This window comes from Pipistrellus kuhlii, unplaced genomic scaffold (assembly GCF_014108245.1).
Source record: "Pipistrellus kuhlii isolate mPipKuh1 unplaced genomic scaffold, mPipKuh1.p scaffold_m20_p_3, whole genome shotgun sequence".
Classification (NCBI taxonomy): Eukaryota; Metazoa; Chordata; class Mammalia; order Chiroptera; family Vespertilionidae; genus Pipistrellus; species Pipistrellus kuhlii.
Window position 1 is genome coordinate 3,163,614 of NW_023425529.1, and position 26,201 is coordinate 3,189,814.

General features: G+C 53.4%; 1 protein-coding gene across 1 annotated transcript; it reads left to right on the plus strand.

The window, feature by feature from the left end:
• The first annotated feature begins 1,595 nt into the window (after positions 1-1,595).
• On the plus strand, positions 1,596-16,042 carry TEX33 (testis expressed 33). The gene is made up of 7 exons (XM_036455761.2): positions 1,596-1,814; positions 1,899-1,987; positions 6,077-6,121; positions 7,707-8,125; positions 10,996-11,140; positions 15,616-15,726; positions 15,876-16,042. Exons 3-7 carry the CDS (start codon positions 6,100-6,102, stop codon positions 15,962-15,964), a joined length of 786 nt encoding a protein of 261 aa, XP_036311654.1. The 5' UTR covers positions 1,596-1,814; positions 1,899-1,987; positions 6,077-6,099; the 3' UTR covers positions 15,965-16,042.
• The last annotated feature ends 10,159 nt before the right edge of the window (positions 16,043-26,201 follow it).

Genomic DNA, 26,201 nt, shown 5'->3' on the forward strand with positions numbered 1-26,201 from the left:
CAGCAGGGGGGTGGGGGGTTTGGGCTGGACACAGGTGTTCCATACCGCCCCAGCTGCTCCATGCCTCTGGGCAGCATGGGAAGGCAGAGAGGCAGCTCTGGCCAGAGTGAAGGTGGTGCTGGCAGCCAGGGGAAGGAAGGCTCATTCTTGCACAAATCTGCGCGCATCGCACCTCTAGTTGTTTTCTATTGAGAAATTGCCACTGCCACCCCAGTCTGCAGTAGCCCACCCCCCTGCTCAGTCAGCAGCCATCCAGGCAAGACCCTCCACCAGCAAAAGGGTTATGACTTGCTAAAGGTTCAGGGGGTGGTTAGCAATTTTCAGCAACGATGTATTTTAAATTAAGAGGTGTTGTTTTTTAGACATAACACTAATGCAAACTTGATGGACTGTATCGGAAACATAACTTTTATATGCCCTGGGAAGCCAAAACATGTGTAGGACTTGCTTCATCGTGATCCTCGCTTTATCATGGTGGCCTGGAACCAAACCCACAATACCTGTGAGGTCCGCCTGTACGTTGATGCACTTATAGGCAGTTAATTTAGGGGACAGAGCAAAACCAGGAAACCCGTGAGGGGGCCAGTGTGCTAGCCCAGGCAAGAGGTGGTGGTGGTTTGGACCAGGGTCAGGAAAGGTGAGGGGGTGGATAAAGGGGTCTGAGTCTGGTATACTCTGAAGGACTTGCTGATGGGTCATGTACGGGGTTAGCTTAGGGTTATAGGTGACATCTCTCTCTGCCAGGCAATGTTCAAGGCATTTCACAAAACGTCCAGTCCTCACTTACCCTTGGAGGTGGGTTATGTATTATATGTTTCACACGTGAGGAAAGTTCACCTAAAGAACATGGGCAGCCAGGCTGGTGTGGCTCAGTGGTTGAGTGTCAACCTATCATCCCCAGTAGGGGGATGTAGGAGACAGCCAATCAATGATTATTGCTCATCATTGATGTTTCTATCTATCACTTCCTCTCCCTCTCTGAAATCAATTAAAAAATATAAACAAACAAACAAACAAACAAAAACCCACCCATGGACAAAGCTACTCTTTTTTAAAAGTGGCAGGCCCAGACTCTGGCACCCCAAGTTTAACCACAGGGCTCTCTGCCTCCTGGGGAGACCCTGAAAGGCTGAGCAGCAGCGAGACAGGACTGAGTGCTGGCACCAACTGCACAAGTCACAACCTCATACAATCTTCTGAAGCCCTTATGTTTCAAGAGGAGGAGAGTAGACCCCCACTATGCCAGCCCCCTTAATTTTACTCCTCCTTTCAGAGCCCTTCACATCCAGCTCAGGCAGTTAGTGCATCTTCTCCTCCCCTTCCCTCCCCTCTCCCCTGGACCTACATGTATGCTCATAAACACATCCATGCCTTTCATATTTGAGGCCCTTCTAAACTGTTGAACTCCTCTGCATATTACAAAACTCAGCTCACATGGCCCTTCTTTAAGCCCTGTCTTTCCCCCCTAGATAGAACGAATCTCTCTCTACTTAATCCTTTGTCATCCCAAACCTTCCTTCCCACTTGATGGTACACAGCCTGGCACATGGTGGGTGCTCAGGGGACATTTTGTCCCTCAGTTCTGGTTTTCCATGGCCTCTGGCCCCTATGATTGGCCTCTCTGCCCTCTGAGGTAACAGAGCCCTGTGTATAGGGGTTGCCATGGAGACTCCAATGAACAGCAGGGAAGGGCTGCTCCCTAGCAACCACTCATTGGTCTTCAGCAACTGTGCAGTGCAGATCTGCATTCCTGGGCTTCAGCACACACCAGAGCGGTTCACATGTTTTCTGACGTTATAACGGAGAGTGGAGAGGTCAGACAGGCACTGGCCAGGTGGGTGGGAGGGTGGGGGGAGTGTCTATCATGATCCAGACTTCATCTTCCTTCTCCTGTTTAGAGTTGCTTGTGAGTGAAGAGTGCCCAGCCTGCAACTGGACCTTCTCTTCCTCCCTTCTTCACCAACGTCTCTTGGGACCTTCTCTTCAGGTCAGAACCTGCAGGGAGTCCACCCATCTGTGGGCTGGGGGCGCCATGGGGGCAGATGGGACGCTGCTGTGGGCACTCGGGTGGGAGGCTGGGGATGGGGAATGAGGACAAGAGCAGAAAACTCACTTGAAGGACATAGAAGATGTGGGTTTGTTTTCAACACCACTCAGTTTATTAACTCACCCTCTTTCTGCATCTGTGAAAGAGGGTGAGTTAAGACTTTCTCTAAACACCTCGCTGAGTCCTTGTGAAGACAGATCAACCTCCTAGACTGCATAACAAACCGCCCAACGCGTAGTGGCTTAAGACCACCATATTGTCTCCGTTTCTGTGGGCCGGGAATGCAGGTGAAGCTTCCATGGGTCCTCGGTCTCAGGTGCTCTCACAGGCTGTGATTAAGCTGTTGGCTGGGGCTTCAGTCTCATCTGAAGGCTCACCTAGAGAAGGACCCCTTCCCAAAGCTCCTCACCAAGGTAGGAGGGTGAGCGAGAGCCTCAGTCCCTCATGAGCTGTTGGCCACGAGGGGGGCCTCTCCGTTCCCTGCCCTGTGGGCCTCTCCAGAGGGCAGCTCATCACATGGAAGCTGCTTTCGTCAGAGTGATGGAGCCAAGAAGAGCCAGAGAGAGTGAGCCAGAGAGTCACAGTCATTTATCCTCTCATCTCGGAAGGGGCATCCCATCGCTTCTGTCGTATTTTATTTGTTAGGAGCAAGTCAGTAAGTCCGGCCCACAGAGGGAGCGGTTAGTGGAATGAATACCAAGGAATAGGGGACCCTGGAGCCATGTCAACTGCCCCGTCTCACCCTCGATGATACACGTCCCTTCCACTTGCAATATACATTCACCCCCTCCCAAGATCTCCAAACGTCTCACCTCATTGCAGCAGCTCCTTCATATCTAGAATCTGTTTCCATAAATCAGGCCCAGGTGTGGACAAAGCTCTTTATGTGTTGTTTCTTTTCTTTTTCTAAAACTAGAAACACTAATACAACAGTCTTCAGGGTCTCGAACTCTCTGCCTGCAGGTCACAGATGTGTTTGATGGGGCATGTGTGTGCGTTATTTTTTTTATTTTTTATTTTTATTGATTTCAGAGAGAGAGAGGGAGAGGGAGAGAGATAGGAACATCAACGGTGAGAGAGAATCATCAACCAGCTGCTTCTTGCACGCCCTCCAACCGGGGATCAAGCCCACGACCCTGGCATGTGCCCTGACCGGAAATCGAACTATGACATCCTGGTTCACGGGTCGTCGCTCAACCGTTGAGTCACACCAGTCGGGCAGGGGCTGTTGCTTGAGCTCAGTCCCCCATCAGGAGGTCTGTGAGACTGAGTTGCCTTCCCTGAACACAGCTGGCATGCAATGGTGCGGCAGGCAGAGGAGAAGAGCTGCTGACATTCCTATCCAAATAGGAGGAAAATGGAAACACGGAGTCACTGGTCCGTAGCAGTTCTGAAATCTGGTCAGGCAAATGTTGGACTTTCTTTATTAGGTTTTAAGGCATGGAAATAATTCTCCATGGCTCTCAGCTCTGCCCTATGGACCCTTGCTTCCACTCTCTAAGTTACCCTTAAAAAAAAAAGAGGTAGTGCATGTTTGCAGCTGAGTGGTTTTTTCAGATCATATCTGTCAGTAGAATTAGGAAGTCCACTGGTTTCTCTTATTTTGTACTGTCTCTGCCCCCTCACTCCACGCTGGCAGTACTTTTGCCGATACAGTTTTCCCAAAAATACGACATTGTGCTTCTCATTGGCACTCCTGCTGAGAGTTAGCAACCTTAAACTTCCTAGAGGCCCTATTATTTTATTAAGAGAGTCTGTGAGGCATATTTTTAACTCTGTTAAGGGCCCATTGTGTGACTGAATAATACTCTGATTCTTCACCTTTCCAAGGTTTTAGCTAAAGGTTGTACAGTCACCCTCTTGGATAAGTTTTCCTGACAGCACTCTGAAGCATTCCTTTCTTTTTAAAAAAATTATATTTTATTGTTGACAGTATTACAGATGTCTCTCATTCCCACACCACCCCCACCCCCACCCCCACCCAAAGCATTTTCTTAATTTTAGCATCATTTGGCATTTGGAGAGAGAGAATTTTCAAATTCTGCCTCATTTTCCTTTAACCATTCTTTCTTCAATCTTTCTCATTCCCCTCACCTTCCACGACAAGTAGCAAGAAAAAACCAGGAGGTACCCCCAGTACTTGGTTTGGAAATCTCCTCTGTTAGATCACCCCGCTCATTAGACACAGGCCCTGCTTTCCACAGAACTCCAATGGGTATCCCTAAGTTTCTGTCACTACACAACACGTACACTTCTTCTCTGGGTTCCAATGGCACGCCCCTCACTTCCTTCTGTGCCTTCATCGGCAGCATTCTCCAAGTCCAGATGTCTACTACCAGCCCATTTAACACAATTCAGGTCTGGTCTGTCATGTTCCTCAAAACCCTTCCAGGCTCCGCCCACTGCGTGGTTCCAAAGCCACTCCCACACATTTAGGTATTGGTTACAGCAGTACCCCATCCTTGGTACCAAAATATGTGTTAGCTATTGTTGCATAATACATCACCACAAAGCTCAAGCAGCATAAAACCATGTGTTTTAAACAACAACAACAGGCAAATTATTACCTCACAGTTTCTCAGGGGCAGGATTTTGGGTGTGGCGTGGCTGGGTCCTCTGGCTCAGTGTCTCCCACAGACTGTAATGAATGTGTCAGCTGGGCTGTGTCCTCATATGAAGGCTCAACTGGGGAAGGATCGTTCAGGTGGCAGGATTCAATGAGCTACGTTCTGAATCCTGCTGGACGAAGGGTCTCCATTCCTCCCCAGCTGTTGGTCAGCCCCCCCCCCCCCCCATGTACCTTCCACCGGAGCCTCTCCATAGGGCAGCTCAAAGCACAGCAGCTGCTTCCGGCAGAGCAGGCAGGCCCAGAAGAGCCGGAGAGCGTGTGTGAACAGGACAAAAGCCACTGGTCTAAGGTGGAAGCAACATTCCCTCACTTCCGTCATATTCTTTCGATCTGAAGCAAGTTGCTAGGTCCAGTCCACATTTAAGGGGGGCATTTTGCGCAGTGTGTGAATACTGGGAGAGCTGGCGGGGGGTGGGAGGATGGGGGTGGGGGAAGGGAGGGTGTTGGGATCGTTGGCAGTTACATCAGAACCTGTACAATCACCAAACAATTAAGTAAAAAACTAGTAAGGCGTTTTGCTTAGTGATTCTTCAAGATGATAAAATGAACCCAGTTCTTACACTGCTCTGAGCTTGCTTGCAGAAAAACTTGCTGGATGACCTAAGACAAGTCACTCTCCTTCTCTGGGCCTCCATTATATTTATTAATAAAATGAAGCCGTTAAATTATCTCAAAGATCCCTTCTAGCTGGACTAAACATCTGTTATATCATAACTTGCTTTATTTAAAAAATCATGGGAACCTTTTTAAAAATGTGATAAAGTAAGAGAACATAAATAAAAAAGAGATCACCTTGGAAAAAGGAACACAGACCTAAAAGGTGCAGAGGCTTTTGAAGATGCCGGAGCAGACCCCCCCCACCCCCCCCTGTTCGGCCCAGAGGCCTGTCTTGGGAGGAGAGACACCAGAGTGGGGGGTGGGGGGGTGCTCTCAGCTTCCCTCCAAGTTGGCCAACTTGGTTCCCCTCACGTGAGCTTGAATGGCCATCTGGTAAAATGGACAAAATCCCATTTGCAGGGAGGCAGACAGTCACCAGCATGGGGGGCCTGGGGCAGCACCCCTCAGCCAGGGGAGTGTTGGGGGTGCAGATGGGGGAGGAGGAGGAGGAAGAGGAGCCTAGGCCCCAGGCTGCCTGAGAAAGGCCTTGGGGGCACTCGCTGGTGTGGGGGTGACCAGGGCTTCTAGAAAGAGCAGAGCCCGCAGGGGTCCAGGAGGCAGGCCCAGTGCCAGGGGCGGTGGGTAGGTGGATGGGGCAGGGGACCCCTTGAGTGCCAGGGAGCACCGGGAGCATGGAGAGGCCTCCGGTCGGGGCGGGGCAGGTAGCCACCGGTTTCCTGTTCCACTCTCATGGAGCCTCTGTGACATCTGAGCCCACTGACCGGTTGTTCCTTTGTCCTCAGCATTAAGCTTGGAACAAGAATCCATGGAGCTGGGCCATCGAGCAGGTAGGTTGGGCTGAGCAGGTTGGGCACTGACCGTGCAGGGGACACTCAATGCAAACCCAGGGCTTCGAGAGAACTCCCCAGGGGCAGCAGGGACCACCCCCTCCTCTCCCTGGGTCTTGCTCTGGCTTCCAGACCCTCTGGGTGGCCCTGACCTCCTTGGGCATTCCCTGAAGGTAGAAGGAAAAGAGAAAGAAAGGAATATCCCTGCTCCGGGCCTCGATCTCCCTGTGAGCAGAGAAGGGGCCACAGTCGATGGGTGGGTGCTGAGTGCACTCTGCCTCCGCTCCTCTCCAGAAGTGTCCCCACCCCACACCACCCCACCCCCACCCCCCATCCCCATCCCCACCCCCACCCCCACCCCCACCCCATCCCCATCCCCACCTCCACCTCCACCCTCACCCCCATCCCCATCCCCACCCCCACCCCCCATCCCTATCCCCATCCCCACCCCCACCCCCACCCCCACCCCCATCCCCATCCCCATCCCCATCCCCATCCCAGAAGCCTTGGTTTCCCCAGAGGTGCCCCTGGCCGGGCGGCCTGCTCCTTGGGACAGAACCCAGGACAAAGGGAGGGGACGCGTCCAGCCTCTTAGACTTGAGGGCGGTATTACTCTGAGCTGAGGTCCCCTCCCTCACGAGGGACTCCACCTACGTCCGATGCCCAGGGCTCTCTGGTGGGTGCTGGGGGAGGCCCAGGACTGACTCACCCATGGACCCCACCTTCATGACCGCCCCCAGCTAGGAGGAGAGACAAGAGGTGCGGAGGAAGGGAAAGCCCAGGGGTGAGAAGCCAGGGGGAGACTGGCGGGGCATGCTGGGGACACAGTGTGAAGTGCAGAGGAGGGAGCGGGTCCCCCAGGTTGGCAGCTTGGGGTGGCTGAGGCTGTGGTGAAAGGAATGGCAGAACTTTGATTTAGGGCGGAGAGGGGCGGGGGGAGGGGGGGGCAGAACCAGGTGGCAGAACCAGGCTGGGCAAATGCTGGGAGGAGGGACATCCCAGGTTGTCATGGAGATGGGAGAAGAGGATGAAGAGGAGACCTCACAGGCTGGGAGCAGGAGACCCCTGGGACAGAGAGTCAGAAGCAGGGATGGGGAGGAGAGGAGGGAGGGGAGAGGTGTCCTGTGAGGCGGGGTGACGCTAGGTTGGGCTGACAGCACCCGATTAGCCCAGGGAATAGAGGAGGGAAGTGAGGGCTGCTCAGAACAGGGAACAAAGACCGTGGCCCAGATCCAGCTCTGGTCCATGCCAGCCGGGGGACTTGGCCAAGCCAAGGAATGCCCTGTGCCAGCTTCCAGGGCTGCTGCCCCCACTGTCAAAATCCACGTGGGAAGACCCTGTCCCGCGGGAGGCTGGCAGCTGAACGACCTTCTCTCCTTGTCTCTTTCCACATTTCTCACCCGTGCTTCCGGCTCCCTGACCTCTCTGTTTCCGCCCCTTTTTCTGCTCTGGATCTCTGGGGCCCTGGGGCTGTCCATTCCTCCCACTCCCCACCGCTCTCTGTCTCCCTTCCCGCCTGCCACTCTGCATTCGTCTGCTGTCTCCTTCTTTCTCTCCCACCCGCCCTCCCTCGTCCCTCTTTCAGGTACAACCACTTTGACCGGGGCCCGCCTGAATAGCGAGGAAGGCCAGCAGGACACGGACCCCAGAACTGCCCACAGCCCCTTGGAGACCTCCAAGGTCAAGCTCCAGACCCCAGTCTCCCCGCTGGCCTCCCAGGACCAAGAAGGCAGCCCCCAGGGGCAGGCCTACCCGGCGGGGAGCCGGCCTCCAGGCTCAGCCGCCGGCCAGGACGGCTCTGGGATGGACTCACGACCTGGGTGGATGAAGAACGGGGACAACAGAGCCTCCCCCCGGGAGAGTGGGGCCACTCTCCAAGAGGGCCAGGGGCTGAGGGAGGGCCCCAACCCCGGGGCCCAGGGCCCGAAGAGCAGCGTCATTCCTGACAACATTCGCCACAAGTTTGGGAGCGACGTGGTGGACCAGCTGGTGACCGAGGAGCAGGTGTCGGCACAGGGCACACAGGAGGCCCAGGGCAGCTGGAGGGTGGTCCAGGGAGACGTGTAACGGGACCCAAAAGGAGCCGCCCCTGGAGAACAGAGTTTCTGTGATAATGTCACCAGGAAGCAGTGTTTACTGAGCGTTTGCTGTGTGCCAGGCCCCGTGCCCCGTGTGAACGCTACACACATAACAACTCCTTTCTCCCGCCCAGCCAGCAGCTGCTGTCATCGTCATCTCGGGGAGGGGCCCACGCTCAGGCAGGGCTAGGGAAGTTGGCCAAACGTACCCAGGTGTGTAGGGTGAGGGCCCAAGATGGGCCAGCAGATTCTGGAGCCCAAGACCTCAATGATGCTGTCGTAATAAGTCTTAGGTTTGAATTAGAAACTTTCATTAAAAAAAAAAAAATGGATTTCTCTATTGATTTCAGAGAGGAAGGGAGAAGGAGAGATAGAAACATCAGTGATGAGAGAGAACCATTGATGGGCTGCCTCCTACACGCCCCCTACTGGGTATGGAGCCCACAACCCAGTATGTGCCCTTGGCTGGAATCAAACCCAGGACCCTTCAGTCCACAGGCTGATGCTCTAGCCCACACGTGTCAAACACAAGGCCCGCGGGCCAAATCCGTCCCGCCAGGCCTTGCAATGTGGCCCGCACCGCGCTGTGATCACTGCACTCCGCTGCGTTTCCATCACAATGACAGTTTATGACTGTTCAGTAAACCATTCGGCCCGCGATTTAGGCTGGATTTTAGATTTTGGCCCCTTCTCTGATTGAGTTCGACACCCCTACTCTAGCCACTGAGCCAAGCCGGCTAGGGCGAATTAAAGACTTTTAACTCACACAGATCCAAAGGGGACAGGCATGGAATAGGCAGCTCTGATCGGGAATCGGAGACTTGGGTTCGAGTCCCGGCTCTGCCACGAGTGCTGGGTAGCTTCGAGTAAGTTCCTTCCCCTCTCTGGGTGTCAGTCGCTACATCTGTAAAGTGAGGCACTTGGACTGATCCCGCTGGCAAATATCTGGCATGCATCCCACAGCGCCCTGCTCTGCGTACATTGCAGACATCATTAATCAATGCTGGCACACCTCCCCCCCCCACCACCACCACCATCACACACACCGTTTTGGGAAATTATTACTGACCCATTGAAAGTTGAGATAAGCCGGGACCGGTTTGGCTCAGTGGATAGAGCATCGGCCTGCGGACTGAAAGGTCCCGGGTTCGATTCCGGGCAAGGGCATGTATTCAATACATTGGTTGCGGGCACATCCCCGGAAGGGGGTGTGCAAGAGGCAGCTGATCGATGATTCTCTCTCATCGATGTTTCTAACTCTCTATCTCTCTCTTCCTCTCTGTGAAAAATCAATAAAATATATTAAAAAAAAAAAAGTTGAGATAAAATTTATCTGCCATTTTCTGGCCGGATACTAAGGGCTTTTCCTGCTTTGGCATTCTGAGACATTTTCAAAACCACCTTCTCCACACTCTTAGCAACTGCATTGTGTGGCAGGCTGGGTAGGAGCTATTGCTGCTTTATTTAAATTTAATAAATTTTTATTAATGTCGGAGAGAGGAAGGGAGAGAAAGAAACATCAATGATAAGAGAGAATCATTGATCAACTGCCTCCTGCACGCCCCCTGCTGGGGATTGAACTTGCAACCTGGGCAAGTTGAACCATGACCTCGACACTCAGCATTAAACCACACTGGCCTGGCAATTGCTTCCTTTGTAACAGATGGTAAAACCAAGGCTCAAAAGGTGCTATGATCTGCCCAGGGCCACACTGAGCTAATGGAAGATCCAGACTCACCAGGCTGTGGGCCCAGTCCCTTCCATTTGTCATCTGAAGGTGCAGTGACTATCCATGTGGCTGAATTGGGACTCAGAGCCAGGTTTCCTGGCTCCCAGGCCTGGGGTGCAACCGTTCTGGGCCTCAGTTTCCACTTTGGTACAAGGCAGGGTTGGCTTCCATGCAGTCAAGAGGAGCCTCCTAGAGCTGCCTAGAGTGATGCCAGCCAGGCTCTGTCCCCAGCAGTGTGGGTGGCAAGTCCCCATCCTGGGCTCCAGCTTCCTCATTTTTAAAAAGGCAGGAGATCTCAGAAATCGGTTTGGCTCAGTGGATAGAGTATCGGCCTGCCGACTGAAAGGTCCTGGGTTCGATTCCGGTCAAGGGCATGTACCTTGGTTGTGGGCACATCCCCAGTGGGAGCGTGCAAGAGGCAGTTGATTGATGATTCTCTCTCATCAATGTTTCTAACTCTCTATCCCTCTTTTTTTTTTTTTTAAAGTACATTTTATTGATTTTTTTACAGAGGGGAAGAGAGAGGGATAGAGAGCTAGAAACATCGATGACAAAGAATCATCAATCAGCTGTCTCCTGCACACCCCCTACTGGGGATGTGCCCGCAACCAATGTACATTCCCTTGACCGGAATCGAACCTGGGACCTTTTAGTCCGCAGGCTGACGCTCTATCCACTGAGCCAAATCCGTTCTGGCTCTCTCCCTCTCTTCCTCTCTGTGAAAAATCAATAAAATATATTAAACTAAATAAATAAAATAAAATAAAATGGCAGGAGAAATGCCACCTCATAGAGACCTCTCCAACGAGGCACACAGTCGGTGCTCAGTGCAGGGAGAGCTTTAGGGTCACCTTCATCTCTGAGGTCCCCGCCCGTGGGAGGTGGGGTGGATGAGAGAGAGGAAGGCCCCTCAGCATCAGTTCCCCAGCCCTGGGGTGTGGCAGAGGGCTGCAGGCTAAGGGTGGAGCAGGCGCGGTGAGGGCTGGGGGCAGAGGAGGTAAAGGGGAAATAGAAAGAGAAGTGGACCTGCTTCTCTCACCATCTCCTCTCCGTCCCTCCCTGCCCAGGCTCGCAAGGCCCTGGGGGAGGTCGCTGAGGGCCAGAAGAGGGCCAGCTCGTGGCCCAGCAGGACCCAGAGCCCCGCGGAAATCGCCTCCATCTTCTCCGACTACTACGATCTGGGCTACAACATGCGGTCAAACTTGTTCCAAGGTTAGGTCAGAGGGCAAGGGTGGGGGCCGTGAGCACCCACGGTCCCCGAGGGGCAGGGAAGACCTATGGGATGGCTACCCCTTCCCGGGCCTCCATGGATCCGACCCTAGGATACATCCCCAGGGGTACGCATTCGCTGCCACCAGGCCCTGCTCTCTGCCAAGCCGTGGGGTGACTGCCATGCAAGGAATCCACCCCAGCTGGCTGTCAACTCCTCCCTCCCCCAAACACCGCCAGTGTCCTGGACTGCCAAGACCTAGGCACCCCTGAGCTGGGCACCTTGGTCACAGTGACCCCAGGTTTCTGGCTCAAAGCTCAGCTTAGCAACGTGCTGGGTGTGGCCTCACGTAGGAGCTTTAACCTCTCTGAGCCTCAGCCATCACCTCCTTGGTCCAATGGGGACAGCACGGTGACATGGCCCTCCCTGGGTTGGCAGGACCCGGAAGGCCCTTGGTAGCTGGCAAGCTGGCGTTTTTCCTTCCCAAACCTGGTGGTGGCGCTGCCGGGAGCAATGGGTCAGCCCGGGACTGTTCAGTACAGGGGGGTGCTGCTGGCTCCCTTTCCCAGGTCGGAATCAGTTTGCCCAGGACCTCTCAGTGGTAGGAAGTGGATCTGAAGCTCAAACCCAGGTGTTCCTTCTGCCTCTGAACCCCAGAATCTTCCCTGGGCCCCGGGTCCCCTCCCTCCCTATGACTCTGTTCCCAAGCATTTACTGAACTGCTCCGATGGGGGTCCGTGGCCAGCACGCAGGGGCTTCTGTCTGCCCCTCCCTCTTCCCCCGCCCCCCGTGGTCCGGTTCTGCCTCAGTCCAAAAGGTCAAGTGTTTCTGGCCCTCCCCCCTCCTCCTGCCTCACTCCAGGCCCTCTCCAGGGCCCCGAGGGCCTGGCACAGATCCTGGCTCAGATCCCCTTTACCCAAGGAACCGGACAGCCACTGCCACCTTCCGGGTTTTCCTTGGAGCTTAGAGAAGGGGTGGTGCTGGGGGAGGAGGGAGAGAATACAGCTCAGGTTGTCCTGTGTCCTGGGCCTCAGCATCAGCCTTCTCCTGACCCCTTTCACCAGCATCCCCACCCGGTACTTCTTACATGCTGTAAGAGAAGAGTGTTCGAAAGTGTGTGTACCCAGCATCCCGTTGGAGCAAAACACCACTGAGTGTCCTAGCACCGTGGTCGGCAAACTGCGGCTCTGGAGCCACATGCGGCTCTTTGGCCCCTTGAGTGTGGCTCTTTCACAAACTACCACGGCCTGGGCGAGTCTATTTTGAAGAAGTGGCGTTAGAAGAAGTTTAAGTTTAAAAAAATCTGGCTCTCCAAAGTAATTTTAATCGTCATGCTGTTGATATTTGGCTCTGTGGACTAATGAGTTTGCCGACGACTGGCCTAGCAGCTCCCAAGAACCGACTGGGAAATCTCCCTGGGCCGGCTGGCTGGCAGCACGGTGCCATCTCTCCACGGGCGTGGTGGGACTAACACTAGGAATGGGCAGGCGCTGCGAATCCGGATGTCACCCTTAGCGCACCGCTGTCAGGGTGCTGCCGGGCACCCTCTCCATCCCCACCCTCCGGGTTGGCCTCTGCCCTTGCTGTTCTGGGGGCGAGAGGCCCGGGCAGCTGGACGGAGTGAGGGGAGGAAACAGGGAGGAAAGGGAGAGGTGGGGAAGGCGGAGGAAGGTCTGTCCTCTCGGGGAGAGGGATGCCAGGGCGGGTCTGTGAGCTGGAGTAGGGCAGGGTCTGGCCTAGTGAAAGGGCGGCTGTGATCTCTGCGCTGAGAGGGAGACGCAGAGCAGTGAGGAGGTGACTGCAAAGGTCCCGCTGGGACAGAGGGTGGCGGCTGGCCAGGCAGCAGGCACTGCCCTGGAGGGCACCCCTGTGCCATGGTGGCCCCGGGAGCTCCTGGGAAGGTCTGACGTGGTAGGACTCTGGGCATTTGAATGAAGTGGAGCGGACAGCATAGGCTGGTGAATGGGTTTGGGGTGAGGGGCAGGTTGACGAAACCCTATCCCCTGCTGAGTGGCGAAGGGAGGGTTTTCTATTGTCTCCTATCGATATTTAATTTTGTGTTCCACATTTAAGCCTTTCACCCACCTGGAGTTGAGTTCTGTTTTTAGTGTGAAGCAGGAAGTCATTTGTAATCCCTCCTTTCTGTGGATTACCTATGGCTCGGGCCCTTTGATTGAACAGTCCCGTTGCCCCCAGTGGCCTCAGTGCGATGGCTGGCCCCACGAGTTCCCTAAGAGCACGGATCATTTTCCAGGCTCTATTCTGCCCCGTGGGCTAATGTGACACTTTTTATTCCCAAGGTGTTATTAGTCATCGATATCGGGTTGGGTAATCTACCCCCCAACCCCCCATTCCTATACCACCACCACCAGCTAGTGTCTCGGCTATCCTGGGTCATTTCCTCCTTCATCCAAATTCCAGAATCAGACTGTCTGTTTCCACGGAAAGCTCTGGTGAGCTTTTGTTGGAAGAAATTGAACCTATAGCTCAGTGTAGGGGCAGATGTCAGTGTTATGATAATGAGCTTTCTAATTCATGAATATGGTATTCGGATCCATCAATTCAAACCTTTCTTCACTACCCATCAATAACATTTTCTGATTTTTTTCTGTAAAGATTATGCAGCTTTTGTTAGCTTCATTTAGAAGAGCATCTTTTTTTTCTTCTTGCTGTTTATTAAAAATGGTATCTTTTTAAAGTCACCTTTTCTGACTTTTCTGCTTAGATGCACAGAGGTAATTTTAACTTTTGTACACTAATCTTTTTAAAAAATATATATTTTATTGATTTTCTTTTTTACAGAGAGGAAGAGAGAGGGACAGAGAGTTAGAAACATTGATGAGAGAGAATCATCGATGAGCTGCCTCTTGCACACCCCCCCACTGGGGATGTGCCTGCAGCCAAGGTACATGCCCTTGACCGGAATCGAACCTGGGATCTTTCAGTTCGCAGACGGATGCTCTATCCACTGAGCCAAACCGGCTTCAGCATGTACAGTAGTAATCTTATAGCCAGAAGCCTTACTCAGCTCACCTCGTAATTCTAGTAATTCACATAGATTCTTTGGGGCTTCTTTTTAGTAACAGCAATGGCCGCATTTATGCATGGTATGTAGCATGTGCCAAGCACTGCTTTAAGTGTATTTTCGGTTGTACAAGAACTTTATAGAGTGAGTGCTATATTCCCTCCCTCCTCCCCCTTCCCCTTTTAAGACAGAAAACAAGGAGGCATGGAAAGACAGGACAACTTGCTGAAGGCCACATGGCTAGGAATGGTCTCCACTGGGATCTGAGCTGGCAGCCTGGGGCCGGAGTTTACATTATTATCCGCTAGGCTTGTCCTGCTTTCTGCCACCTGTCCTGGTTTATTTCAAACAGACCCCAGGCCTCTCATTAGTCTGAGGTTCCAATGATTCTCATGTGTCATTTCTGAAATTCCATTTGCTTCTTTTATTTTTTAATGTATTTTTTATTTTATATTTTATTAATTTTTTACAGAGAGGAAGGGAGAGGGAGAGTTAGAAACATCGATGAGAGAGAAACATCGACCAGCTGCCTCCTGCACACCCCCTACCAGGGATGTGCCCGCAACCAATATACATGCCCTTGACAGGAATCGAACCTGGGACCTTTCAGTCCGCAGACCGACGCTCTATCCACTGAGCCAAACCAGTTTTGGCATTTGCTTCTTTTACTAACCTGCACTTTCCGGGAACTTTCTTATTCTTTGCTTAGATGTTTATTCTCTCTCTTAACTCTAAACATTAAATAGACTGATGTTGTATTCTGTAACTGGTTATTCAAATACCCTTGCTATCTTTTGGGATTTGATCCCCGGTTTGATGTTTCTGCTGACTCTTTTTATTGCACCTTATTTCCTCGGGTGCGTTTTACCTTTCCACCTAGAGATACATTTTGCGAAAATACAGGGCGTCATTGCCGCAAGCCACAGGTTTTGATGGATTTCCAATAATAATGTAATCTTCCCCAAGCAAGTCATTTTCCTCCTTTGAACAGACGGAGAGACCAGATGTCTGAGACCGTGGTCGGCAAACTGCGGCTCTCGAGCCACATGCGGCTCTTTGGCCCCTTGAGTGTGGCTCTTCCACAAAAAACCACGGCCTGGGCGAGTCTATTTTGAAGAAGTGGCGTTCGAAGAAGTTTAAGTTTCAAAAATGTGGCTCTCCAAAGAAATTCCAATCGTCGTCCTGATGATATTTGGCTCTGTGGACTAGTGAGTTTGCCGACCACGTCTGACTCTGAGAGGTTAAACGCGTGTCTGAGGCCACGCCCTCCATGAATGATGGAGCTGAGGTTTGAACCCAGGCCTGCCAACCTCTGCCTTACCCTCCCCACTCCCCTACCCCCGACCCCCACAATCCACCTCTAAGGGGGAACTCACACCCCAGGTATGACCCCAGGGCACCTGACCTCCGTTGACTTGTGGCCTCTGGGGATTTCTTTCTGGGCTCCCACAGGGGCCACCGAGGAGATGAAGAGCCTCATGAAGGCCTCCTACACCCCCGAGGTGATTGAGAAATCCGTGAGGGACATCGAGCACTGGCACGGCAGGAAGACGGACGACCTGGGTATGCGGAGCTGGGGGGACTGGCTGGCCCCAAGGTGCAGGGCGAGCCCTGGGTGCGAGTGGGGGGCCTGGGAGGGGCGTGGGCCCCTCGGGACCTGGGCCCTCGGTCCTTCGGGTGACCCGTGCTGGTTCCTGCCCTGCCCTCTGCAGGACGGTGGCACCAGAAAAACGCCATGAACATGAACTTGCAGAAAGCACTGGATGAGAAATACGGAAAGAGCAGGGCCTCAAAGTACTAGATACGACCCGAATACGGTGCCCTTGACTCAAGAGGAAGTGCTAACAATAAAGCTAACAATAAAGAGAAAGGCACAAATTAAACCTCCTTCCCTGCGCCGGGGCCCTCTTCACGCTGGGGCTGGGGCTGGAGAGACCAACTGAGGGAGGACAGGAGCCCTGAGGGCCCCAGTTCTCCCCAGACTGCTGCCTACACACACACACACACACACACACACACACACACGCACACCACAATTCTCCCCCAGACTGCTGCCTACACACACACACACACACACACACACACACACCCAATTCTCCCCCAGACTGCTACCTATACACACACACACCACAATTCTCCCCCAGACTGCTGCCTACACACACACACACACACACACACACACACCACAATTCTCCCCAGACTGCTACCTATACACACACACACACACACACACCAATTCCAGGAGAGGGTGTGAGAGCAGAGTGGGACTCTGTGTCTCAAGGCCAGTGTGCTGGGCTTTTCCCTCATGTCCTGTGTGGAGGGGTCCTATCGCGGACACTGGTGGATCTCACCTTCTCTGCCCTCCTTATCATTTCCAGACCCCCATTCCTTCCCTATGAGCCCAAGGCCTTCTGGGGAATTGGCCGTGTCCCCCTTTAATCCAGGGGCGGTTTTGATTGGTCTCGTGGTTATTCTGATCCCTCCCCCTTCACCTACAGAAGGAGAGGTTTAGAAATGGGTGTGGCTCCATTTGGCCAATGAGGTGCATCGTGACTGGAATTGAACTCAGGAAGGAAGGATGTGTGTGTGTGTGTGTGTGTGTGTGTGTGTGTGGCCTTCTGGGAGATTCTTTTCCCCCCTAGGAGAGCTGGGGAGCATCGTGCTCTCCTGTGGCACTGAGTGAGGACATACTCCGCCAGACTGCTCTGGCAGACACAGTCCAGGTCCTGTGCAATCTTGGTCCTCCAGGGACCTCACTGAGCTGTTCCATCTGCCTGGCCAGAGGCTGCCCAGCTCTGGACTTCAGATAACGTGAGCCTGGGCGTCTGTCTAGAGAGCGAACCTTACCCTTCACTGAGAAAGGGTCTCTGGTAGCAACAGGGCAGGGACCTGGGAATGGGGGCCCCGGGAAGAGGACCCCAGAGAAGGAGCGCCAGGTTAGACAGGCCTACCTGCAGCTCATTACCTGCTGGGTCTCCAAGCCAGCGGCGCCCCTGCCCCCCAGAGCACTGACTTGCTCTCAGGGAGCACTCTCTGCTCTTGGTAATTTGCTGAGTGTTTCAAACCATCTGGAAGTCTCGTGGCTTAAAAGAACAGCAATCATTGACCAGTGTTTGCTCAGGATGGTGCAATGTGGGCGGGCTCGGGAGGTGTGCTTGCTTTGGCTGCCTGTGGCGCCTGCTGGGAAGATGGCTCCCACCAGGCGCTCAGCTGGCCTGAGCTCCACAGCTGGGCCTGGCCGGCATCCCCCTCCCTGTGGCTAGCTCGGCCTTCTTCCTGGCACGGCGACCGGGTTCCAGGAAGGAGCCTTCCCGGGGGACAAGAGTCAGTGTGCCCGAGCTCCTCACGCCTTGCCCTGGCTGGTTGATACACCGTGGTGTACAGGTCACGTGGGTAAGCCCAGCCTTGCAGTGGGAGGAGACAGCCCTGGAGCAGTGGTCGGCAAAACGCGGCTCACGAGCCGCATGCGGCTCTTTGGCCCCTTGAGTGTGGTCCTTCCCCAAAATACCACGGGCAGGCGCGCACGTCCAGTGGGGCTAAAACACTCAAGGAGCCAAAGAGCCACCTGTGGCTCTCGAGCTGCAGTTTGCCGACCACTGCCCTAGAGCATTCCTCAGGCAGGACTGGGTCCTTGGGGACCACACTGATGATAACAGTCTGCCTCAGTGGCGATCATGCTTAGGAAAAAATCAAACAAGATCCCTGAGAGGGTGCTGCCCTTCCCCCCACAAGCTGACGTCTCTGATGTGGGAACCCCTTTCACATCCCGCGTGTTTCAGGGTTCCGGTTCAGGGTTCGGGTTCTGGAGAAGGCCGCACACAAATGAAAAAAGACTTAGAAAGAAAAGCATTAATTTGGGAATTGGGGGCCAGGCGATAGTCCGACTTAGTGGGAGGACTCCTCCTCGCTCCGGCTTTGCCATCCCTTTTACTAAGATTAAAATGATGGGATACACCCATATGCCCTAGGCAGGGAACTCCAATAGAAGCCAATCAGTGAGTTTAGGACTACCAGGTGGGGGCTGCCTTAACTACCAACATCTATAATTAGCTCTGCCAGGCGTCTTCAAACTACGGCCCGCGGGCCACATGCGGCCCGCAGAGGAGTCTGATCCGGCCCGCCAGGTTTTTTGGGCAGTGAGCGCAGCCAAGGTGTTACAGTAGGAATTAGTAGTTCATATAGTCCGGCCCTCCAGCTCTCTGAGGGACCGTGATCTGGCCCCCACTTTAAAAAGTTTGAGGACCCCTGCTTAGAGCAATTAAGGTTGACCATTTCCTGTCCACAGCTCTCTATTATTAAAATAAGGATCGGCTTCCGACGCTCTGAGGTAGACTGGAGCGGGGTGCTGGACGGGGAGCTGAATTCGGCTTGACAATATGTGTTAAATACCTATTTCTGTGCAAGGTGCTGAGTTCAGCTCAGCTTCCTCCCCGAGTACCTGATTTCTGCAAGACGCTCTTCCTGTGCTGGGAGACCAGACTTTACTGAGAGCTACTCGCCACTTACCTTACCGCAGCTGAGAAAGATGAGCCACCCGGAGCACTGTAGCCAAAGCAAAGCCCACACTGTTTGGTTGTAGGCACTGCAGTATGCCAAGTGCTGATCCCTCCACCCTTCTCTCATCCTTACGCCAGTCCTCACCGCTAGTCCCACCCTCGTGATGAAGACGAGGAGACGGAGGCTTAGAGAGACCAGGTGAATTGCCCAAGATTCTACCAATAGGAAGTTGGGGTTGAAAATCCAGGGATTTCTGGGCAAAGCCATTTCTTATACAACCAGGCAATCACACAGCCAGGGCAATAAATAGCCCTGGCCGGTTTGGCTCAGTGGATAGAGCGTCAGCCTATGGACTGATGGGTCCTGGGTTCGATTCCAGTCAAGGGTACATGCCCAGGTTGTGGGCTTGATCCCCAGTAGGGGGCTTGCAGAAGGCAGCCTATCAAAGATTTTATCTCATCATTGGTGTTTCTCTCCTTCTCTCTCCCTTCCTTTCTGAAATCAATAAAAATATATTAAAAAAATACATACGAAGCGCCATGAACACTTGGCACTGTGAGGCACTGAGGGGGACAGCGATGCGAATCTCCTGCAGTCCTGTCCTCAAAGATGGGGCAGTCTGCAGAGGACTGATGTGGAAGAAGCTGGCTCTGAGGCTCATCCACCCATCTGACGAACAGACACCTACCCTCTCTGCCCAGCCCTGACCACTGAGCTGGGAGCTCTGCGATGAATAAGACATGGCACCTGTCCTCTGGGCGCCCGGAGTCTGGTGGGGAGGTACACCAGTAAACAGAGGCTCGGAGGTTTTACATACGCGGAGAGAAACTCACACGGGGCCAGCGGGAGCACCGAGGACCTGGGTGGGACAGGGGCCAGAGGCCATGGAAGGCCTCAGAGAGGAGGTGGCTGTTGAGATAAGTCTTGGGACACAAGTTAGCACACTCGGATGGACTGGGAGAGGCACCGCATTCCAGACAGAGGCCCGGTGTGGAGGATCCCAGCATGCGCATGTGGGGAGCTGTGGGGGGCTGTGGGGGTGGGGGGGTGTTAGGGCTCCAAGGTGGGGCACAGAGGTCAGGTGGGAAAAGTAGAAAGAGAATCCGGGCTTGGATGGGACTGGGGGCGCCCCGTGAAGGTCTCAGCTGTGAGACCCGGCCTCTCCCCCAGGAGCTGACGGTCTGGCCGGAGCACCAAGGGTTCATAACGCCTGGAGAAGCCACACAGAAGCGTTAAAAAGACGCTCAAGATCCCCAATAATCGGATGGCGCAAATGAAAACGATACATCTGTTGGCTGGCAACCATTAACATGCAAGCGTAGGTGAGGAGGAGGGGAGTGGGAACTCGCGGCCCCTCCATGAATTGTGAGCGCAGAACAGCAAGGAGGAACTTAGCAAAATGGAAACGACATCTCCTAACTCAATAGCCCGTGTCTGTGTGGCCCAGAGAAACACACACACACACAGCGGGAGCCCCACCCTACGGAGCCACTGCAGCTCTGTTCGTCATGGCAGACCACGGCTCATGCCTGTGAGCAGGGCGGTGGACACGTGGGGAGGAATGAACCACATTTCCCCCCCCCCTTCCCCCCCACACACACCCAGCACCGGAGGATCTCACAATACATCAGAGCGGGCGAAACAGCAGCCTGCAGCCTGCAGCATGAGCCCCCAGTATGAAACGCGCCATTTGCACAACCTCCAGTAGGCACACGCCCAGCCCTCCAGCATGTGCGGACGCAGTTATGTGAGTGTGGAGGTGGGCTGGAGGATGCTGCAGGAATTCAGCTCCACGTTATAGTGAGTTGAGCCCCTTTCGGGCATCACTCCGCTTTCTGTAACTGCAAGAGCACCAGGGCTGGGAAGAGGGCCAGCGGGCTGGACGCCAGGCAGGGGGCAGTGCCGGTGCTGAGCCCCGTGGACCAATGCTGTGCCTCAGGGAGAGCTTTCACCTGGAACATTAGAGGAAGCCTTTTACGTTCAGCCTTGAATACTTCGGAGCTGTCATCTCGGCAAAATAAAACCTGCGCAGATTTTTTAAAACTTAAGTTTGGGCTTTTCTCTCTGACACTTGTTTCCAGCGGTGTTCCTTGTTCATGCTCCTGAGGTTCTCGGATGGTGGGATTCGCAGTGATTCTTATTTCAAGGAGCTACAGGGACAGATCCTAAGAAGCATGAGTTCATATTGAGGAGACGTCACTCACCCTTCAGTTCATGCAGAGTCTTCTTTGCACATCGTGACTCAGAAATGGCTTCCTAGCCCTAGATGGTTTAGCTCAGTGGATAGAGCATCGGCCTGCGGGCTGAAAGGTCCCAGGTTCGATTCCAGGTAAGGGCATGTACCTTGATTGCGGGCACATCCCAGTAGCAGGTGTGCAGGAGGCAGCTGATTGATGTTTCTAACTTTCTATCCCTCTCCCTTCCTCTCTGTAAAAAAATCAATAAAATATATTTTATAAAAAAGAAAAAGAAATGGCTTCCTAATTTCTATTATATCCAAGTACCCCTTGAGGGGGAATCCCCCAGTTGACCAGCACTCGTGGTTATATTCCTACTCCAGCTCGCCCCCTGGTGGCAGTGCAGGCTTAGGTCTCTCGGTTGCAGGCCAGTGCTTAGGTCTCCTATATCCATGGTAAGGAAGGAGCCTAGAGACCATGTAGTTACATCTTTCTAACCATGCCTTTCCCACACTCCTCCATAGCTCCATCTCATCCATGAGGAAACTAGGCCCACTTAGATTTATGTCTAATCTGGAAGCAGACAGTCCTTGTTGGCCAGGTTTGCAAATCCACGCTGTCAGGGACGGTGCGGGGTGGCGGCCAAAGCCTTTTCTCGCTCTCCCTCCAGGAGTCACGGTGTCTGGTTAACGGGAGCAAGCAGCAGCTACACAAACGCAGAGGAAAGGCAGGTTTGTGGTCAAGGGCAACAGGAGACCCTGAAGCCCTGGTGGCTCCCGAGCCGGCTCCGCTCCCGGGCAAGGCCGTCCCGCTGGGAAAAGCCCGTTTCTCCTGGACGGCAGGGCCAGCCCCTCCTTCCCCAGGGCCTTGTGAGGGTGACCCGAGAACATGTGCATCTGGGGCCTGCATAGCTCATGCGCCCCTTACAGGCGTGTAGAACATGCTGTTCTTTTCCTTCCTTCAGGCCCAGGTTTCCCCAAGTCTGTGTTTCATGGAACACTGGGACATGTGAACAGGTACCATCAGGATAAGAACGTCCAAACCTGGAAATAATTTCTAAAAGATTTTATTGGAGCCAAACAGACCACGATTGCTGGGAAGCAAGAGCTCAAATGCTCTGGAATAGGACAGTTTTTTAGTGTTTTGTTTTTGTTTTTTTTTAAAATACACTTAGAATTAATGAGAGAGAATGAATGTAAGATTACGCAAAGGTGGGAGAAAGCAAGCTACAGGATGGCCAAGAGGACAGTGTGTTCCCCAGAGGATGCTTACGCCTCAGAGGGGATGTCAGGGTGTGTTAACCTAAATGTCCAAGAACAATAGACAGGGCTTGCTTAAGGCAAAAATAATCCTTTTATTTTTTAAAATATATTTTTATTGAATTCAGAGAGGTAGGGAGAGGGGGAAGAGAGAAACATCAATGATGAGAATCATTGATCAGCTGCCTCCTGCACACCCCCTACTGGGGATTAAGATTGCAACCCCGGGGCTGACCAGGAATCGAACCATGACCTTTTGGGTCAAAGGTTGACGCGAAACTACTGAGCCACACTGGTCAGGCAAAAATAATAAGCCTTTTCTTAAAGAAGTTATATGGCCAAAACCGGTTTGGCTCAGTGGATAGAGCGTCGGCCTGCGGACTGAAAGGTCTCAGGTTCGATTCTGGTCAAGGGCATGTGCCTTGGTTGCAGGCATATCCCCAGTGGGGGGTGTACAGGAGGCAGCTGATTGATGTTTCTCTCTCATCGATGTTTCTGACTCTCTGTTCCTCTCCCTTCCTCTCTGTAAAAAAATAAATAAAATATATTTTTTAAAAAAGGAAGAAGAAATTATATGCCTGGGGCCTAAGTACCCACCATGACCTGCCTGGTGAGGATGCTATGATCAGATCACCCTGTGAGGTTATGTCCTCTCACTGGCCTTGCCAGTCTTATTACAGAACCCCTTTTCCACCTACAGTTACTCTGTGAAAAATTCTCCATTGTCAAAGGAATCTGGGTCATGCTGTTTGAATAACAATAGACAGATTTATTTTGTGCAAGACTTCTCAGAAAGAACCCGAAAAATGCTAATATCCATGGTGTCTCTCCTGCTTACTGCCTACAGTGTTCCCTGTTCCCCACTGGGCCTGGCAGAGACAAAGCGGGCCGCTAATAGCCGCGACAGTAATAATGATTTCATTAGCATCGCAGGTTCAGGAGCCTGGTAAGTCTCCCTGGAAAGAGTAGACCTTTTGGGGGGACTGGGGGAGGAGGTGGGTGAATGGATCGACATGTAAACCAGGAAGCTCATTACCAAGGCCCACGGAGAACTGTCTGCCCAAGGGCCTGGCCACCGCCTCCATCTGGCCAGCCCTGCAGGCATCCCACCTGGGGAGCAGGTAAGTAATTTAAGAAGGCTGAGCCTGTGCACAGAACAAGGTGGTGGTGGTGGAGGTTTATGGCTGGTACTGCTCACTGCCATGTGCTTCTAGCTTACCACCTGGTTTACAAGCAAGAGGTTGACCTGCCCAGGCAATAATCACTTTCCAGTGGGCTGCTATTTACTGAGCACCTACTATGTGCTGGGTACTTGGCATCATGGGGGCGGGGAGAACAGGGAAATAATCCCTGTGCTCAGAGGGCCCCCAGGCTAGGGTGTGATAATGGACAGTGGGCATGGACAACATAATATAAGGGAGTGAGAGGGTCAGGAAAGGGGGGAGGGAGCGAGGTGGTGTGTTTGCTGTGGTGGTGGAGGGGTGCTGGGCCTCCCGGTGGGAGCCTAAAAGCTGGGATTTGGGATGGACATTACTGGGGCCCTGGCGCAGGTCAGGGTCTGGTGGAGACTGCTGGAGTAGAACGTTCCAGAATGTTCCAGACCTGAGGGAGGGACACTTGTGACTGCTGGCCTTTCGGAGATCAGAGTAATGAGTTCCACAGCTGCGGGCCCTGCCTCCATGGACACTTCCCCTCAGGCGTCTCTAAGCCTCCAGCCCTCCTGGTGACCGGTTCTCCCTTCCATTTACCTTAGCCCCTGACTCCTGAGGCATTTTCCCTAAACTTTGTTTTGCTTACGGGTCGGTCTGATTACCCCTTGGCCCAGGGTACGTCCCCACTCTCCAGGCTCCCTGCGAATGTTTACCCCAGAACAGCTGAGTCACTGCAGAGACATCACTTCCTCAGACTTAAGAGGCTGGGAGCACAGGGTGACCCATTACGAGGCACAGCTAGGGCCTGGCTGGTGTGGCTCAGGGATTGAGTGCCCACCCATGAACCAAGCGGACCCTGTTTCTATTCCTGGTCAGGGCACATGCCTGGGCTGTGGGCTGGATCCCCAGTGTGGGGGAAGGGGAGGGTGATGAGCAAGAGGCAGCTGATCAAGGTCTCTCTCTCTTCGATGCTTTCTATCTCTATCCCTCTTCCTTCCTCTTCTCTCTCTTAAAAACACACACACAACAACATTCTTTTAAAAGAATAATAGCTAGGACGGAGACAGCTGTAGGCATGAACTCAGTCACAGCACCCCAGCCAGGTACCTCTATCTTCCCCGATGCACACATCCCGATTCAGAGAGGCCTGATGACTTGCTTAAGGTCACACAGCCAGTGAGCGCCAGAGCTGGGATTGGAGCACCTCGGCCTCACTCTGAAGCCCAGGCCCTTAGCCAGGAGGTTACGTTGCTCTGAGGAAGCGGGAACCATGCTTTTCTCAGGAATTTGGGTGGAGAAGGGGGAGAGGCGTCTGGCATGTTTGCATAGTCCGGATGAGGAGGCTCACACCAGGATTTATGTCCTTAAATTCCCCTTCCAGCTAACGAGAGACCGGTGATCTTTCCGAGCCCGTGAAGGAGGCGGACACGCTGTAGAGCATCTGATCTGGGCGAGAGCCAGGCAGCGTCCGCAGGAACATGAACCCGGCGACTGGGGTGGCGGCCGAGCGTGCAGGGCACGGGGCCTGCGGGCCTGCGCCAATGGACCACGTGCTCCCGCCCTGGACGTGAGGCAAAGGCTGGAAGGTCTTTAGAGACGACACCCCGCCCCCCCCCCCCCCGCCCAGTCCCCTTATTAACAAATGGGGAAACTGAGGCACGCGGAAGTGGCTCAGCAACCTCTACCTTGGCGCGCAGTGGGCAGGGCCGGGACTCAGGCCTCAGGATCCTCCCCCTGGAGGCGGCTCAGCTGCCAATCAGCTGTGAGATTTTTTTTTTTTTGGGGGGGGGGGCGTTTGTTATGGAAGCTGGCAGGTCAGAGAACCTCACTCACAGGAGGCTGGGAGGGCAGCCGTGAGGGGCCCCGCGTCCGCAGCAGTGCCTGGCACAGGCTAGTGCTGTATTGTCTCCCACCCACTCTTGCTCCCAGAAATCACCTAGAAAGAAAGAAGCAAAGAACGGGCGCTGTTGGAAGCCCTGCCAGACAGAGCTGGTCAGGCCTCTCAGTGTGGGGACAGGGTCCCTGTGTGCCCTGAGGTCGCAGTCCCGGGGGCGGGGCCTGGCCTGGCTGCACCTGTGGCAGGTCGTGTGGAGAAGCCAACAGCTCTGACATCCCCACTGGGGCCCGAATCAGAGCCCCGAGGCTCGCCGGCCCCGGAACACAGAAACCTGCTTTCTCTTTCTCTCTCACACGCACACACACTTACACATACACACATACACACACACACACACACACTCACACTCACACACACTCACACATACACACACACTCACACACTCACACACACACATACACACGCATACACACACTCACACACACATATACACACACTCACACTTACACACACACTCACACATACACACACACTCATACACACACACTCACACACATATATACACACATATACACACACACTCACACACACACTCACACACACATACACACTCACACATACACACACACTCACACATACACACACACACTCACACATACACACACACTCACACACATATATACACACACACACATATACACACACTCACACACACACTCACACACATACACACACTCATATACACACACATACACACATACACACACTCACACACTCATACACACACACACACTCACACATATACACACTCACACACATATACACACATACACACATATACACACAATACACATACATACACAAACACACATATACACACACTCACACACACACTTACACTCACACTTACACACACTCACACACACACACACTCCCACATATACACACACATACACACATATACACACACTCACACACACACTCACACTTACACTCACACTCACACACACACACACACTCACGCACATATACACACTCTGTAGAGACATACACGCGGTCATCTAAGCAAATGTGTGTATCCACACAGGCACAAACATACGTGTTAGTACATAACACA

Bases quoted from the DNA above. Each gene is read 5' to 3' on its own strand.
- TEX33 (XM_036455761.2), top strand. From the start codon at position 6,100: ATGGAGCTGGGCCATCGAGCAG. The intron at 6,122-7,706 runs GTAGGTTGGGCT...TCCCTCTTTCAG, and splicing joins GGAGCTGGGCCATCGAGCAG to GTACAACCACTTTGACCGGG. The intron at 11,141-15,615 runs GTTAGGTCAGAG...GGGCTCCCACAG, and splicing joins GCGGTCAAACTTGTTCCAAG to GGGCCACCGAGGAGATGAAG.